General features: G+C 39.1%; 1 protein-coding gene and 2 long non-coding RNA genes across 13 annotated transcripts in view; 2 read left to right on the forward strand and 1 right to left on the reverse strand.

The window, feature by feature from the left end:
- Grik1 (glutamate receptor, ionotropic, kainate 1) overlaps positions 1-17,040 on the reverse strand; it is a 394,963-nt gene that overhangs the window by 12,623 nt on the left and 365,300 nt on the right. For 8 of the 11 annotated variants that reach the window (XR_384929.4, XR_384930.4, NM_010348.4 and 5 more), the window contains 2 exons: positions 14,554-14,779; positions 5,631-5,881 (listed from right to left, as the gene is read on the reverse strand). Coding sequence is in view for 9 of the 11 variants with exons in the window: in NM_010348.4 (NP_034478.2) it covers positions 5,631-5,881; positions 14,554-14,779 (477 nt within the window). In the remaining 2 variants the exon portion in view is untranslated. Of the gene's footprint in view, positions 1-3,530; positions 4,347-5,630; positions 5,882-14,553; positions 14,780-17,040 lie in introns of those variants that run through there. The other 3 variants (XM_006522916.4, NM_001346964.2, XM_006522918.4) reach the window with 3 other exon arrangements.
- 4930590A17Rik (RIKEN cDNA 4930590A17 gene) overlaps positions 748-17,040 on the forward strand; it is a 42,984-nt gene continuing 26,691 nt past the window's right edge. The window contains exons 1-2 of the long non-coding RNA NR_155304.1: positions 748-838; positions 2,184-2,268. This is a non-coding gene — a long non-coding RNA (RIKEN cDNA 4930590A17 gene). The remainder of the gene's footprint in view (positions 839-2,183; positions 2,269-17,040) is intronic.
- The window catches only part of LOC115486002, a 91,381-nt gene continuing 80,807 nt past the window's right edge, over positions 6,467-17,040 (forward strand). Inside the window, exon 1 of the long non-coding RNA XR_003951875.1 lies at positions 6,467-9,126. This is a non-coding gene — a long non-coding RNA (uncharacterized LOC115486002). The remainder of the gene's footprint in view (positions 9,127-17,040) is intronic.

Here is a 17,040-nt window from a genome sequence, read left to right on the forward strand (position 1 = left end):
CTTATGAAGAAACAAATTAATATAATGTTATTATTATTGATGCCTTCGTCCAATCTTTTAATGCCATTCTGCCTCTCTGCTTGACTTTAAGTAGTAATTTAAAAATATAACTCACAGCCTGCTACTGTTGTAAATGGAAATGCTTTGAAAGGTTAAGAAAGAACTGTCTTGCCCATATCGCCAGTTTCTATGGAAGGAATTTTGAAAGCCGAAAAATTGTGTTATAAAAATTGATGCTTACCATCTAACTTAACAAAACTGCTATGTTCAAGGGAGGATTTTTATTTATTTATTTATAAGAGCCCATGTTTGCCAAGTGCTTTAAAGTAAAGCAGCTGTACTCAGGATTATTGTGAAATAAATTTATGTTAAAAAAAAAAAACTATCAAACAATCCTTAGCATTCAAGAGAGTTCAAGACTCATGTGTATGTCCTGATTTTGGAGAAAATTAATACATTCAAGTTAACTTTAATGGAAACCAATGCAGAGAGTGAATTTTAAATATTCATTTTCAGGCTTGGTGAAACCTGCCAATTCCTGGCTGTGCCCACCAAGTGAACACACGAGTGTGAGTGTACGAGCTGCAGATCCCTCCTCCAGATGACTGTGATTTACACTAAATTCTCTGAACCAATGGTGCAAATATCGTTTGATGGCTTTTGTTCTAGATTTCACTTGAAACGAAATGGACCCGGTAGAGGTCAATGTGGTCTCAGCAGTTATTGCCATGGCAACAAGAACTGGTTGTTAGAAGGTTGGACAAAAGAAGAGGAGAAGTAGAAAAAAAAATCAACAAAGGCCCAAGTCAGCAACAACCTACTTACTTGATCATTCTGAGTAAGGATGGATCTATGTTTTACCAATAAATGTTGAGATTATCAATATCATGAAGTTTCTGTCTTAAAGATACACAATTTTTCTTGGATTCTCCACATAAATGGTCCATTATATATCAAATGCCAAATATGCCTGTGTATGTATGTATGTATGTATGTATGATCTGTCACTTAGAATTAGTAGCTCCATTTTTGGTTTGAGTCAATTCATACAAAGCAATGATTAATCGGGATCCAACTTCTTATTTAAACTACTGATTAGATAATTGAGTCATAACTTTACTTGACTACGAGAAACAACTGAATGTCTCAAATGATTGCAGTTGCCTTGCCCTAACCTCGCACTAGAGTTTACTGTCTGGAGAGACTGCTCAAAGCTACTCCTATAAATCCTCATATCTTCCTCATGCAGGCCCTTCCCTTGAGTGTAGTGACTTGGCTGTTCATTTTAAACACGTGCTCGGGGAAAATTGGACAGTGTTTGATTATTTATATTCTTAATCCCATTTTCTTTAAGATGCTGATCATTTTCTGACTGCTTATGTGACCAGAGAGAAATATTTAATTATTCTATAGGATGCCATATTTAATATAAAGACTAAAGTAGTTTTATGTTCTATGCCATGATGTGATTTCAGTGTTCTCATGATAGATTTAGAGAGTGTCATATGGGGACAGAGGTCTTGCCAGTTGCTTCATAGAAAAGACACTATGACCTAAGGGCATGAGAGATACTGAATAGGTTGAAATTTTTTCATCCATGATACCATATTGAATATACTAAACTACCACATGGTGAGGGAATGTTGAGTTTGGTTCCCTCTGTGTTATTTATCCATGAAAACCTCATTAAGTGCTTGCCAGTGGCACCTATTTTGATAAATAGTTCTTCAAAGCAACCTTGTGCTCTTAGGTAACCTTCTAGTGTTAGATGTTTGAAAACGGAAGCTGGAAAATATTTAGCCACTGAAACACAGCGATTCCACACAATGAAGTCACATGTGGCTGTGCTTGAAGCAGAGTTTGGACAACTTATAAAATTCTCTATTAACTGTATTTCCATGACTCAAGGTTCTGGACTCCAATATCCATTACTTCTGATAGTAAAGCTGAATTAAAATCACACAAAGGATCAAATGTGATGTGTGTATAAACATTTCGAAAGCTATAAAGTACTAAGTAAATGTCAGAATTAGAGAGCATACAGTCTAAAACAAACCCAAAATGTCATTTATTTATTTATCTAAAATTTTTTTTGAGACAAGTGTCCTGTGACCCAGGCTTCCCTTAAACTCAATATGTAGTTGATCCTCATTTTCTAATTCTCCAGCTTTTACCTCTTGCAGGTTGGGGTTATGGTCTTGTGTCACCATAGATGGTTGTATGCATAACTGGGACTGAGAAGCACCACACAAGCCCCAAGTGAGCTAGGTAAGCATTCTCCAAATGAGCTCTATCCCAAGCCCTCCTAATGCTAACTTTGGAAGGAAATTGCTTCTTTACTCGTCTCTGAATCAAACTTAAGAATGGTCTATGCAGGAAAGTGAATTTTGCTAGTTATTGCCAGTTTGAGTTTTCTGTATCATCAGTCACTCAGAAAATTTTATAGCCACTTTGATGTATTAAATAGATTTTGGGAAATAAACTTAAGCACCTTGTGGATTCTGTCTGCTGAATCAATAAGTCATGAAACTAAGACTAGTGTATCCTTTATCCTGCCCGGTAATCTGATTCTATTGATCCTGAAAATGTGAATTCCGATTAGAGACACACAGCAGCCTTTCCCCACTTCAATAAGAGTAAATAAATAGTAATATGATTTTTAGGCATTTTCATAAGGGCTAATTTATTTAAAGAACAAGGCTGAGAAGCAATCAGTGTAGGAGTCAATTGTTCTGATCATGCTTTACTGAGGAAATATAAAGTTGATTGGAAGGAGCTGTGACTAAGATCCTAGAACCCATTTAAAGCTAAGCTAGAAGGTCATGCAGCATGATTGTCCAGATGCCAAAACCCTCCTTCTCTGGAGTGTATTCTAGGAGATCGCTTGAGAAGTCAAGAGGAAATCTGACAGAGAGCAAAGACCAAAATTCCATACTGAAAGGGGAGGAAATGCAGCTCGATTTCCCTCCTCTCTGCCAGGAGGGAATGAACTCAGTGCAAACAGCAGACACTCTCTGTCACACCACATCAAGCATGCCACTGGCTTTCTGTGTCACCAAGCTGAGGTGGCCTGGGGATTGTTCACTTTGAATGCAGGTAGAAAATAAATCTGCAGAGATCCATGACTAACGCGTATGGAAATTGTCTCTGGTATTTATTTTCTCCCCCTTGCCCGTCTTTACGGCACATTTAGAATGTATTAATGATGGTGATGCATCCAGGGACATGAATGTGAACTTGGCAAGGCTCAGAAAAGATGGCTTTAAGAAGAACTACTCTATCTTAGGTGAGTGGGAAGAAAGTGCAGTGAAGTTTGTATGGGAAGATGCTCATCACTGTCCAGGGTGAGTGAGGGTGAGCCGCAAATGGAAGATGTCATGAATTAGTTCATCGTGTAAGACTCTGCTTGGCTCTTCCAGGAAATAGTACATGGCTTGAAACTAATCAGGTTCTCTGTGGCTCTACACCTACACAAGACTGCTATTTGCTCTTTGAAAGCCTGATGTTGCTGAGTTTCTGTCCAGAAATCATTTTTTTTTTGACTGTGCCCCACATCCCTGAGAGAGGCTCAGGTTAGGTCATTCCCCTTTGAATTCAAGTTTAACCATTATTCTTTCAGTGATGGTTTCTGAATCTTTAAGAGCCAAGACACCTTTGAAGTTTTGGGTAAATACTTCATTTAAAATCTTGGGACCAATTTAGTTAAAAATTAACAGTGTTATAGAGTTACTGGCATACTTGTTGAAAAGACATGGCTATAGAAATTTTGAAATATGTAGGTCTAAAAAATACATGAGACAGGGAATGGGAGAGAAGAGGGGGAAAGTTCACAAAGATAAGAAGTGCACCGAACTAGCATTTTCCCTTTGTGTTGCCCAGTTATGTGTCTCAATTTTTGCTGATGAAGAAAATGTCATTTATTTTTAATGCATAAAGAAAGCACAAGATGACAGTTTTGGACAGAATAGTTTTCTATATATACACTCATCCAGGACTCTACATTCCTCTTATAAAACTCTGCATCAGTATATATTGCATGGATTTTCCAGCCTCCTGACCTGAGAGCCTGGAGTAATGTCTGTACATTTTGCTAATATAAGGAAAAGGGCAGACTGGCTACTTCAATTTAATAGATGCAGGCACAAACAACACTCATTACAAAAATTCTACTGGAAACAGCTTTTTAAAAACTTCAATTATACAGTATGGACTGAGGGCTGTGTCCGAATCCCCTTTTCCTCTCGTAATAATTTGCCACACTCTACATCTGTAGATAATGTAGTCCCGGAAGTGGAGTTGGTCGGATGGGTTTGTTTACACTGCAGTCCATAAAAGAAACAAAAAGCCTTGCATGCAAAAGAAATGGAAAAAAATAAAGAAGGTAAATAAATAAAAAGCAAGAATGAATGTTTAAATGAAGAAATTAAATCAAATGAAGCCAGCAGTTATGAAGCAGCACATTAAAAGCATAATATATACAAGCTTTTATTTCTCAAATTAGTAGCATAAAACAAGACACCCCAAGAGCAAATTGAAAGGTAAAGCAGCCCACTCCATTCTACCTATTAATTAAAGACAGTTTTCTATAGTGAGGTCCAGGAAAGGGGCTTCATAACCTCACAACTGTAACTCTGGGCAGGGTTTCCATAAAGGAGCAGGATTAGAATGAATCGTCCTAGGGTTGGGTACTCAATAGAGTTTGCACATAAGGAAAGTGGCTCTCCTATCTGGTTATTAATCAAAGCCAGCCATACAATTTGCAGGACTCTGTGCAAAATGGACACGTGGAGCCTTATGTTGAAAATTATTAAGAGTTTCATGATATTGGTAATAGAGGTAATAGTACTTAGCTTTGAGATTCTAATGGTATCTTTAAATTAAACTAGTGGATTAGTATGCTACAATGCCCCGGAGCTCTGTATTTTAGTTTAGAAGGGAATTATCTTCAATTTCAGTCAGTTTTGGGTTTTCTCCTCAAAGCGTCTAAGTTCCAGGCGTGAACACCTAGGTAAAATGGCTTGCCTATTGAAATTGCTCCATCATCCTAGATGCAATTTTAAAAAATAAAGTCTCAAATATACTTTATTTTCATGTTGTATGGTTTATCATATTCATAGCAAAAGTTACATACGTTATCTTTCCACGTATTGTATCTCAGTGTAAGTAAATGACCAATTTAAAAATACTGCTTTGTATTTTTTTTTTAATAGAAATTGTTTTGCAAGAGTACCTCTGCTCAGAAAGTATACTGAAGGGCTGGTGACAGTTCTCTCATGTCGTCTGTCATTTTTTGATTATGCGTCTCTTGCTCTTTTTATAGTTTCTATCTTAAGAACAAATAACTGTTGAAGAAATCAACTGAGTTTGGAATTTCTGCACTGTCATTCCAAGTAGCGCTAATTGGATTTGGTGTACAAGACTCTTCCGTCTTCTCATTAATAAATGATAGAGCTGCAGAGCCTGCAGCACCTGGCAGGGATTCAATGCTCTTTGCTCTAACTCAGAAATGACTCTTCTGGGCATCTAATTCAATAGACTGTTACAAACAGGGAAAGCATCCTTAACATTCTCAAACTTCAGACAGCAAATTCAAAGTAAAAACTACCCTGTCTTAGAAAGAGATGACTCACCTGCTCAATGTCATTGTTCTTCCGTGATTTGTATATGAATTCTCCAATGGCTACAAACACAGAAAGGACGAGTCCTGCAGCCAGAACAATGAAGATACCCCCGATATTTTCCACTCCTAGAGCACTGGCTTCTTTACTGTCTTCTTCAGGGCAGCCATTTCCCCTCCACCATTTCTCTTTCATCATATGAAGCTTCCCTTCTTCTTGTAGTTGAAGAATAGCAATTGTAATTTTATCCCGGTAAGGGGAGCCTGAAAGTTGGGGTGATTTGGATGTTGATCACCAGAGAGATAAGAAGATATTAAGACATTTCACTATCTCAGTGATAAGTACTGCAGGGTTGCTATGAAACCCTTATGAAATCTATCAGCCAAAGCTAGGAATGCTCACTCTTCTATCTTCAAGGCTCTAATTAATAAGAAAAGGGGGAGGTGCCATGTTCAAGTTTCTCATTCTAAATAAATATTAAGTAGGAATTCAATGACCTACCTTCCTTCCTTCCTTCCTTCCTTCCTTCCTTCCTTCCTTCCTTCCTTCCTTCCTTCCTCTTTCTTTCTTTCTTTCTTTCTTTCTTTCTTTCTTTCTTTCTTTCTTTCTTTCTTTCTTTCTTTCTTCCTTCCTTCCTTCCTTCCTTCCTTCCTTCCTTCCTTCCTCTTCCTTTCTTCCTTCCTTCCTTCCTTCCTTCCTTCCTTCCTTCCTTCCTTCCTCTTCCTTCCTTCCTTCCTCTTCCTTCCTTCCTTCCTCTTCCTTCCTTCCTTCCTTCCTTCCTCCCTCCCTCCCTCCCTCCCTCCCTCCCTCCCTCCCTCCCTCCCTCTCTCTCTCTCTCTCTCTTTCTTTCTTTCTTTCTTTCTTTCTTTCTTTTTTTCTTCCTTTTCCTGAGTTATTCACCAATCTTTTCACATTTCCAGGGATTTATTGTCTAGATTCTATTTCTCTGGTCTCTTGGTGATCTCTTATCTTGGCTGAGTGTGGCCATTCTTTCTTCTGGTTCCCTATCTCCATTAGAGTTCAGCTACATCACTTCTCTGGCCAAGGGGAGCTAAAGTGATGGATGGTATTTCTACTCCTGTGTCATAAATCGTCCCAACATGCTCTGCTTGCTGTCTTTTCCTAAGTACACTGCAATAAGGAAACCCTTTCAAGGCAGTAGTGATGAGGACGTCACAGAGAGAAGGAGTTTGGCTGCTAGGGTCACTGCATGAAGCACATTTTCTCTTTTAACCCAGACTGAGTCATGGCAAGCACGGAATTTTACTGTGTAAGACATTCAAAGATTTCAGATGTTTACAGTGACTCATCCGTAATGATTCATGTACCAATTAAGGTAAAGTATGTTTTGGATAATTCTGAGTTGCTATAATGTTCTGTGGTAAAAATTTGGTAGTATTTATGGTCTGTCTTCTGGTAATACTATAGAAACTTAAATTATGAAGGTTTGGAAAGTGCCAATGGGAATAAATGGACACAATTTCTTAGTTCTGAATTCCTATGTTAACCAATAGAAAAGAGATAAAACAAGGTTCTTTCACTCATCTATTTCCTTGATGGCAGCATTTTGGATAGAATTTCTTGTCCTCAGTAGCAGGAAGCTCCCTTTGCATACAAAATCTAAAGCTATTCCTGCTAGAGGCAAATTGAAAAGTCAGGGTCTTAAAGAAAAAGGCAAAATCTTAGGAATAATAGAGTAAAGATCATTTGTTAAAGTGGTCTAAAGAAAATTAAAATCTGAAGGGATGATTACGAGCCAAAAATCAAAGTCAGCTGTTCTTATTTCTTATATCTCAGTGCCATTCTGAGAAAGTGCTTGCAGCTCCCTTCCCATCCTTACAGATGACTTATGTCCCATGTCATAGCTTAAATACAATAAGCCCAGGTCTAATCTTCTGTCATCTTCCATTTATTCATCCCTAAGACTCAAAAAAATTGTCAACACACAAAATCTACCTTAGGAAGAAGTGTGGAATGCATTAGAGGGAGATTATAGCTTGCCAATACAGAATATGGATTTTTGGGTGAGAAAATGGATTTTTGAAAACAAAAGATATCAGCTCTTTGCTTAAACTCTCCCAGAACAATGGGTAGAGGCAAAATTAGCAGCATTAATATCCCCAGAGTGTGCAAGCAAATTAGAGAACCTGGAGTACATTGCTTTAAGGTACGTGGAAATGCTCTGATGAGAGTGAGAGCAGTACTCCTGGTCATGGCTGCACAGTAGTCACAATGATATACACAGTGGGTACTCAATAAATGCTCGCTGCCACTCTCCTCCTGCCTTCAGGCTGCACAAGGCCTAACACATTACAGACAGATGGAGATCCAATCTCTGCTGAATGCTGGTCTCTAAGGAAGGTAATTTCCAGCCTTCCAGTAACCTGTTTAAATCTTAACTGCTCCCATTCCATTCTCCTGAAGCTTTATTTTAAATCCCCCCGGGAGGCACATTTCTAGAGCGTCTGTCCTGAGAGTCTCTAAGCAGCAGTTTTCAATTTTAGCTTGTGACTGGGCCAACTTTTCCAGTCTTCTATTATGGGAGAGACTTCAGAGTCTCTGGGGACCCAGGGCAAGAGCAGACATGGTGGAGACCTTTTCACATCTGCATATCTCTTAGCTTCAGCCTTTGTGACTGGTTAAGTGGTCTGATTGACATCAGAAGTGACTTCTTGCAAATCATGTGGGGGGAAAAACTATCAGTACACATGGATCTTTCTGAATAGCAACTGATCTTTTTTAAAGAATAAATTCATCATAAAAGGAGCCTTTCTCAAACGTTCCCAGCAGCTGTATTCCCCATGGATGAGTTCTTTCTGAAGCCCACCATCTGCTCCAATTATTCCCTCATTGTTTTGGCTTTAAAGGCATGACAGGTTTATCACCACTGTGAAAAACTCCTGGAGTATATTTCTTTTCATCTAGGAAGGGGAGACGGAGGCTCTTGAACATCAGCATTTGTTGTAGGTAAAGTTGGCAAAAGAGAGACAGGATGAATACATGTAGATCTCTCCATGTAATAGGTATCATGATATATGAGTGTAGACAGACTCATCACAGAGGCAGCCTCATTCACAGGAGGGCAGAAAGCAAGCCCTAGTGTGCTGTATTCATTCAGCTGAGCTGCAGAAAGGATCAGCTCCCATGATCCCTGCCTCAGGCCACCTCCACACTGTCAGAAACTGTGGAGTTAAGGATCAAATGTTAAGCAGGGCCTTACGTTTGCTCACAAAGCACTCTGTTACTGAGCTGGCTCCCCAACCCCCAAATATTCCACTCCTTGAAAGGAATGCAAATTAACATTCTTATGTTCACATGCAGCTGCTCTCAGAGTGATTGATACACACTCCTGTTTTCTCTCATTGCTACACACAGAAAATTTGCTGTCATAGAGGGATGCTAAAGCGATCAAATGGGGGTTGTCTGGTAGACGACTGAGTGAGAAAGCTTCTAGTTTAAAGACGGCTGAATTAGGATAATCTAGCTGCTACTCAAGAAGAAAGATACGGTGAGTCTCGTCAATCCTGAGGTCCCAGTTCTGCAAAGATTAAGGCAAAAACTATTCCTGGTGGTTTTTTTTTTTTTTTTTCTTCTGACGTATGCTTCATTTACTAAACGGGCTGTGAGGAATATTTGCTAAGCTTCTCCCATGTATGTTATCTAAAATTAGATGGGCCAAGCTGGGTTAGGGAGATAGGACATTGTTTTAAGCCTCCCAAATTTATTTTGTTTATTTAGTTATTGTCCTATGGCCTTTATGGCCCTGAAGAACATGTTGAATACATGATATAAGAGATTCTCACTTGGAGAACAACCAGGAATACTGCTGTCTCTATCGGGAAGAGTCATCAGAATTATTTGGCTTCTAGAGTTCTAGCTCTCTGTTTGCTGTCTTCCTCTGTGGCGCTAGCTGGCTTTCTCTGAGTCTGCTTTACTGTGGCTCTCTCACGTCACTGGCATGCTCTCATTGGTTCATCTCTGTGTCTTTGGGATACGTTTTTCCCCCCTCCTTGTTTCCATGTCACATGACCTTTGAGATTCTTGAACATGTGTTCCTAATTGCCTATCCCTTATAATTGTCCACTGTCTTGTCTATTGGCCCCACTGTCAGTTGTATGTATGATGTGATATTTATGCTGTGTACATGCTTCTGTGTACTGCCGTTAGTACATGTTACATGACCAGTCCCTTCAAAGAGTGGAAGTCCAATTTCTCTAAAAATTAATAAACATAGGTAAGCTTAAGTTCATTTAAACACATTAGACTTAGATAGAAGAGGTTAGTCATTTTAAATTGACCAGGATTTTCAGACATCTTCAAGGCTGACAATACATTGGCCTACATTATTATTATTATACATTTAAAATAATGTTTATCATTCTTTTTCATTTCAAATATTGCTTTATGGATTTTAACGAAGATATTGTTACTGATTTACTAGTTATAACATTTGAGACAAGTGACTTAAAGATACTTTATATTCTATTGAAGTACTTATATTTTCTGCAAATTTTGTCACTCCTTAGAAATTCTTAATAAAGTCCTAACTTAAGTGTTATAACAGCAAAACTTTAAGCAAGTATTCATTCTTGAAGCTTGGGGAAGCTCATGTCATGGGTATCCAACAATGTTTGGGTGTTAAATCCAATAAAGGTTATCCTCATTAGGTTTCTGTTGTGATAAATATTATGACCAAAAGCAACTTGGGAAGGAAAAGGTTTATTTCATCTTACAGCTGACCGTCCATCACTGAAGGAAATGAGGCGGAGATCATAGATGGACACTTCTTACTGGCTTGTTTCCCCATGGTATGCCTTCTTGTGCCCCTCAGGACCACAAGCCTAGGGGTTTTAGCACCACCCACAGTGGCCTATTGCTCCCCCCCCCAACACACCAATAATTTATCAACAAAATGCCATTCAGTCTTACCTATAGGCCAGTCTGATGAAGGCATTTTCTTAACTGAGATTTCATTTTTGAAGATGACTCTACCTGTGTTACGTTGACAAAAATCCTAGCCATCACAAGGATAAGTAGGATAAAGAGACAGTATTTTGCTACAACACCTCCAAAAGGGTCCTGCCCTTTGGTAAGTCATCTATTCTCTTGACCAGAGAGGTCATGGAGACCCCCACATACTGAAGTCTAGCCACTTTCCATTCTTTGAAGAGGAAGCTCAGCACAAGAAACTTGTCAGTGCTTGCTATTGAAGTAGCATGGGCAGCCAGGCTTTGTCCTGTCCAGGAGCAAGATATGACTGGTAGAGGAAAACTAAAGGAGCCTATCCCTGTATCCCTAACACTACCCCACATGGAAGCTTGACATAGCATAATGAAAATAAGTTAATTACACCACCTACATGGTCTAAACATCCAGTGGGAAAGTATAACCAAAGAGTAAAATAGTCCTACTAGAAGCCCGTTTAGTAGTACTACAAGGACTCATTCTGACCAGGTTCTGCCAGCAGACTTGGTATTTCTAATAATGCATAAAGTTAGTCATCCAGGTAGCCAGCAATTAGAGAGGATGCCTAGAACGTTAGTAGGCAGCTATACACCAACTGGCTACCTTTAAATCTATCTTTTATCTCGATTTCCTCTTGCCAAAAACCCCCAAATATCTGTTTCCACAATACAGTAGCCTTTTGCCTTTCTGCTACTTAACCAAAATGCAAAAATATATTTTGTTGTTGTTGTTGTTGTTGTTGTATGGTGCTAGCCTACTGCTCAGCTTTTGTTTTTGTTTCATTTTGTTCATGGGTTAGCTTAATTGTCAACTTGACATAGCTTGCATTCACCTAGGAAGAGATGCACAATGAGGGATGGCCCACACTCGGTTGACCTGTGGGCATGTCTGTGGGGAGGGTTGTCTGAAGGAAGTTAATGCTATGGGAAGACCCAGACCACGGTGGACAGCACCATCCCTAAGCAGGGGGCCTTTAATTGTATTAAGAGTGGAGAACTGAGCTGAACACAAGCAAGCAAGCAAACACATCTGCTTTCACTTCTCTGCTCTTGAATGTGTGTGTGACAGGGCTCTCCCAGCTATCACTCCTGTGATTGCCTTGGGACAATGGACGTAGCCTGGGATTGAAATCAGAATAAGCCTCTCCGCCATCGTGGCCGCTTGTCAGTGTATTTTAATATCCCAGCAACAGAAATGAAACCGGAATACTGCCCAAAGACTATTCACAAAACTCACTACTCAAATAGCTAAATTAGCCCACAGTTTTAAAAATAATATTGGTATACTTATTTTCCCTTGCAAGGGTTGTGCCGCAAAACTGCTGAGGCTTAGACTTGGTGATTATTGTTTAAGATGGAACCCATATATGTGTGCTGAAGGCTGTTGTCATGTAACAAATGCTCAACGACGTCTAAGTATTAATGAGCAAGTAAATCCTCCTAGGGTTTGACTGTGGGATTTTAAAGCCAGTGGCTGGTCTTGGCTAACTTGGTTGTGTCCCTTCCTAGGACCACTTGCAGCCATATGTGCACTTCTTTCATTTATTCCCTGAATTTTAACCTGCTCATTAAGTGTGCATCTTCTGGAGTTGAGCAGTTCTACATTCTGATGATGTTTTACGATCTGCTACTAATAAGCTCTTTGGACCAGCCAACAAGGACCTTCTACCCAGACCACTGTTACGTAGGTTTGTTGTTGTGGTGGTGGTGGTGGTATCCTCTGAATAATGGATGACAGGTCACACCACTCCTTTGCCTTGCTCATCTCAAAGCAGGCACAAGAAGAGATATCTAAGGACTCTACCACAGCTGTATTGGTTGATTTTTGGGGGGAGGAGAATGTGGAGTGAAGGCCATTAGCTGTAACTAGTCAAACTGCAGAGAGCAAATGACTCCAATGACCAAGCTATGTGCCCAGCCCTGATTGATGCATCTATAAACACAACGCAACTCCTGCACACAAGTTTCAGGGAACCTTGTGGAAGACAGGGGGCAGGCAGACCGTAAGAGCCAGAGGACCAGGATTTCTGCTATGAGTTTGTGCTGCCTAGCCATGATAGAAAAGCCGCACCTCTGAAATGTCAAAATGGCTGCCTGGATGTTCTGGAACAGTTCCAGCAGCAGAGTGACATTCTGGGGTACACAGGGGGGATCACATGGATTTCCCTCTGGTTAGGAGCTACAGCGATCAGCAACTGCTCAGAGAGGGAGAGTTATTTTTCCGCAGGGATGAGCTCGCATTTGTAATCCCGTAATGATCAGCCCTAGAAGCATACAGGCAAGCAATACTAACCGTATGCAACAGGCTATATTTATATGCTTACTCGCTTATATGTATATACAACACTTATATGTATATACAACACATATGTATATACAACACTTATATGTATATACAACACTTATATGTACATACAACACTTATATGTACATACAACACTTATATGTATATACAACACATATGTATATACAACAAACACTTATATGTATATACAACACTTATATGTATATACAACAGCCATGGTTAAAAAGGAAGAGGTGGTGAATTTGAAGGGCAGCAGACATGGAAGAGTCGGAAGAGAAAGAAATGATGTAATTAATGTTTTTGTTAACTTAATTAAATTTAGGATATGTCAATATTTTAAACAAAAAAATAGTGTGGAGCCAACTTGGTGGTGCAACCAAAGCTCTTTAGTTAATTAATAGATTAATTAATAGTAATATGGTGAATATTGTTGAACATGGGTTGGTTACAGTTTTTAAAAGAAAGTTAATTAATTGTCAGGTTATTGATATTAGGAAATTTAGTTCACCTAAATGATGACTTTGTTTTTTGTTAAGAAAATGAGGCATCTGGCTATACTTGTTCTTAAAATTCTATGCCTCTTCTGCTGACGGATGGGAAAGGTATCATTTAGACAAGTCATGGTCTTTAACCATTTGCAGTTGAGAGCACTTTCTGGTATCACTCAAGCACAGCAGCCAGCTTGACTTGTGATCTGTCTTGGCTTCTAAGCAGTGAAGTTTATGACCGCTGCCTGATATTGATGGTCACACTGCATAATCCCTGTCAAACATGGCAACAAAGTACAGACAAGTAAATCAAGCCTACCTAGGGCTCTTATCTGTCTGGCTTGGCTGCCGCTATAATCCTTTGCTACTGGATTAGCCCCCAGTTCTAGATGGCCTTATTTCTCTCCGTTGGATTATCAAAGCTTTACCTGAGAGGAACAGGCTGTTTTAATGACAGAACATCATAAGTACAGCTTTCTTTATGGTGAAACGATAGGAAGAAGTGTTCTAATGAGAAAGATCAGTAATTGTCCCCTGAACTTAGACTCCTTTTATGCTTATTCCTGTTACTATCACAGAAAAGGATAGTATATGGGTATGTAGTCCTTCCAGGCAGTAGGGTCTTGAGAAGGCACGGTTGCTTTTGAACTGAACAAGTAGAAATATTTGGATCTTTCAGGTAGATATTCTTTGACTTTAGTTTATTGTCTGAGAAAAGTTTGAATTTTAATTTCTGCCTCTTTCTTTAGACAGATATGGCATTGTTTTCTCATTTATTAAGATGGAGAAATAGCTCTCTACATGCAGAATTAGTTTTCATCTACACATAGAATTAATTTTCTTATATTCTAATATAACTTAAGTTATAAAAACTAGATATATAAGATATTCAAGAAAATAATGAATGAAGATTCATTAGGAAAATAGTTCTTTTAAATATTGCTAGTCAGAATAAAATCTATATAAATCTTAAATAGTTACATAAGACATAAAATAAATAGTAGTTGGAAATTGAGTAGATTAAGTATCTGAGATTCCTCAATTTAAACGATGCCTATCTTTTAAAATGGACATTTCTCTTCCTTGTTCATTGACTACACATTGCACTTCTCGCATGTTGAATACTTGTAATCAACATCGCCCCAACTTAGCCTTGGCTCATGTCTTGCCCCTCTTACCGATAGGTGTCCCCACTCCATAGCCTTTGGAGTCTATGAGGCCCCCGATCTGAGTGAGGTTGCAGTTCCTCTGTGTCACATACTCAATGCTGGTGGACTCCATCAGCAGGGCGTAGTCGGTGGTAAGCACCCTTTGGATCCCCTCATCGCTGTTTTTAACCAGGGCGCTCTGCTGTCTACTGCTCATGAAAGCCCACATTTTCTCATACGTGGAGATTTTTGATTTCTGCAGAGAGAACAAAAGGACACCCAACAGCAGAAGAGTGCTGAAAAAATATCACCTAAGGCTGTTCATCATCCTAGTGGGTCAAATAGTAAAGGGGAAACTCTCTGTGCGTGGGAATCTGGAGGGATGACGTTGGGACTTCAGTCTTACAGGTAGCAGAGAAGAGATTATTCTGTAATGAAGACAGCCTAGACATATTTAGATTGATATGGAAGAAAAGGAGACGCTGGCAGATGGAAATCGGGGCTCAAGGGTTTTTTCTCGACCTTTCAGTTTCAGTAATAGTGCTTGACTTATGAACGATTGACATTGGGAACAGTACTTCACAGTGCCCACTGCCAATCTGAGGCTCTCTCCCTACAGACCTCTAGTCATTGACCCTCCTTCCCTTCAGTCATTGACCAGCAGTCACTTTATCATTTCTGTGTATGTGTGTTCCAGTGCTAGGGATAGCCTGGGATATGTCACTTGCATCTTCTGATCGTTTGTGAAAGAAATGCATCCATGGTTAAATTTTCTATAAAATGAAGCATATAAATGCTCTTTTCTCGTTGGTATTCAAACCAGAAGCCTCTCCCTACTTTTTATGTATATAATTTCTCATTGCAATCATTTTTTTTTTTTTAGATAACAAGGGCTGCATGTTTCATTTGAAAGCGTTCTATGATTTTCATGTCTTTTATTCAGCTTTTTGGTAGAGTCAATAATAGACTATCTATATGATATATTATATATGCAACTATACATAGACACAATTACCTCATTATCTTCTTTTCTTTGTTAAAACATACTGCCTGCATTTCCATATTGCTTAGATATGGATTTCCATTCTTTTGAATATCTATGATTAGGCATTTTACATTTTTACTCTGTAATTTCCATAATGTTTCAAGTTTTTTTCCCCCTGAATCTGTCTTCATTTGCATCAGTACACCCTCCCATCTATTTCAACGATCAATGTCATCATGGGAATTACTGATGTTTTCAAGCTAAAGTTGGTTGTGATCCATGTAGACTCCTTGGCAAGGCAAGGGAATATCATCCTAGGGGTACGGAGAAGCTGAAAACAGGAGGTGGGGCTGCAGACATGGAAGGAATAGCTCATGAACCAGATCTAGTGGCTGTTCATGCTCAAGTGTTCCCAACTTATTTGACTCCTGAGTCTGTGTAAGACCTGTGTTGACAGAATATGCCTTATGAGTTGGAAAGGTGGAGGACAGATGGCTTTAGTTCGGATTGTTAGGCATTTAAAGAACCCCATGGGAAAGATCGTATGAGACAGATATAATTCAGTACACATACCTTGTACAAGGTGATGATTTATGGGATCCACTCTATCATGATGAAGCTCCTGAGACTAACTCCACAGCCCCAGGGGAATCTGCAAATCGGAGCTAATGTTTCCACAAAAAAGGTGTGCCCTGGGTACCAGGGCTGATGCTTCATTTGTTGTATGGTTTCAGCCTCAAAGAGTCTGATACTACTAAATTCTTTATGAAGAGAAGAGCTACTTATACAAAAGTGGGGAGGTCACTCTGTCTTTTCTGTAGCAAATGTATGGCTGGAAAAAATTATTCCATTATCAGGAAACTACCTTAAGGGGAAATAATTTTCTTTGAAGCATGGAATTTTAAAGTTATCAGAGACTTTAGAGATAGGTTCACTTAAACTATCATTTTTATAGAGGAGAAACTTTTGGTACAAACTGTTTGAAGACTTCAGAAAAAGATAGTGGAAGTTAACATCAGAAAAATTCTAGACCCCAGGGACCCCAATATTTCATTAAATGTTCCTTCCACTGATCCATGATGACTTGGGTAAAGTAGATGTCTGTATTGCCAAAGTTTTTTGGCAATGACTTTAATCTTACTTAATCTACATGTGAAAACATAGCCTTTATGGAAGCTTTGGCTAGTTGTTTTTATGTTGGTACAACATAGATATTACTCTTTATATTACTATTTATTTTTTATTATTTTAAATTTATTAATCTGAATTTTATGGTTAGAAAAGTGGAATTTTGCTTTGTAGAAGTAAGAGACATAAAATATTGGCCATGGAAGGAAAAGCTCTCCAGAAATTGCCGAACCTAGGGATCCATCCCATCTACAGACACCAAACCCTTATACTATTGCTGATGCCAAGAAGTGCTTGCTGACAGGAGCCTGGTATAGCTGTGCCCTGAGAGGCTCTGCCAGAGCCTGACCAATACAGATGCAGATACTTGCAGCCAACCATTGGACTGAGCATGGGAACCCCAG

This window comes from Mus musculus, chromosome 16 (genome assembly GCF_000001635.26).
Source record: "Mus musculus strain C57BL/6J chromosome 16, GRCm38.p6 C57BL/6J".
NCBI classification, from domain to species: Eukaryota; Metazoa; Chordata; class Mammalia; order Rodentia; family Muridae; genus Mus; species Mus musculus.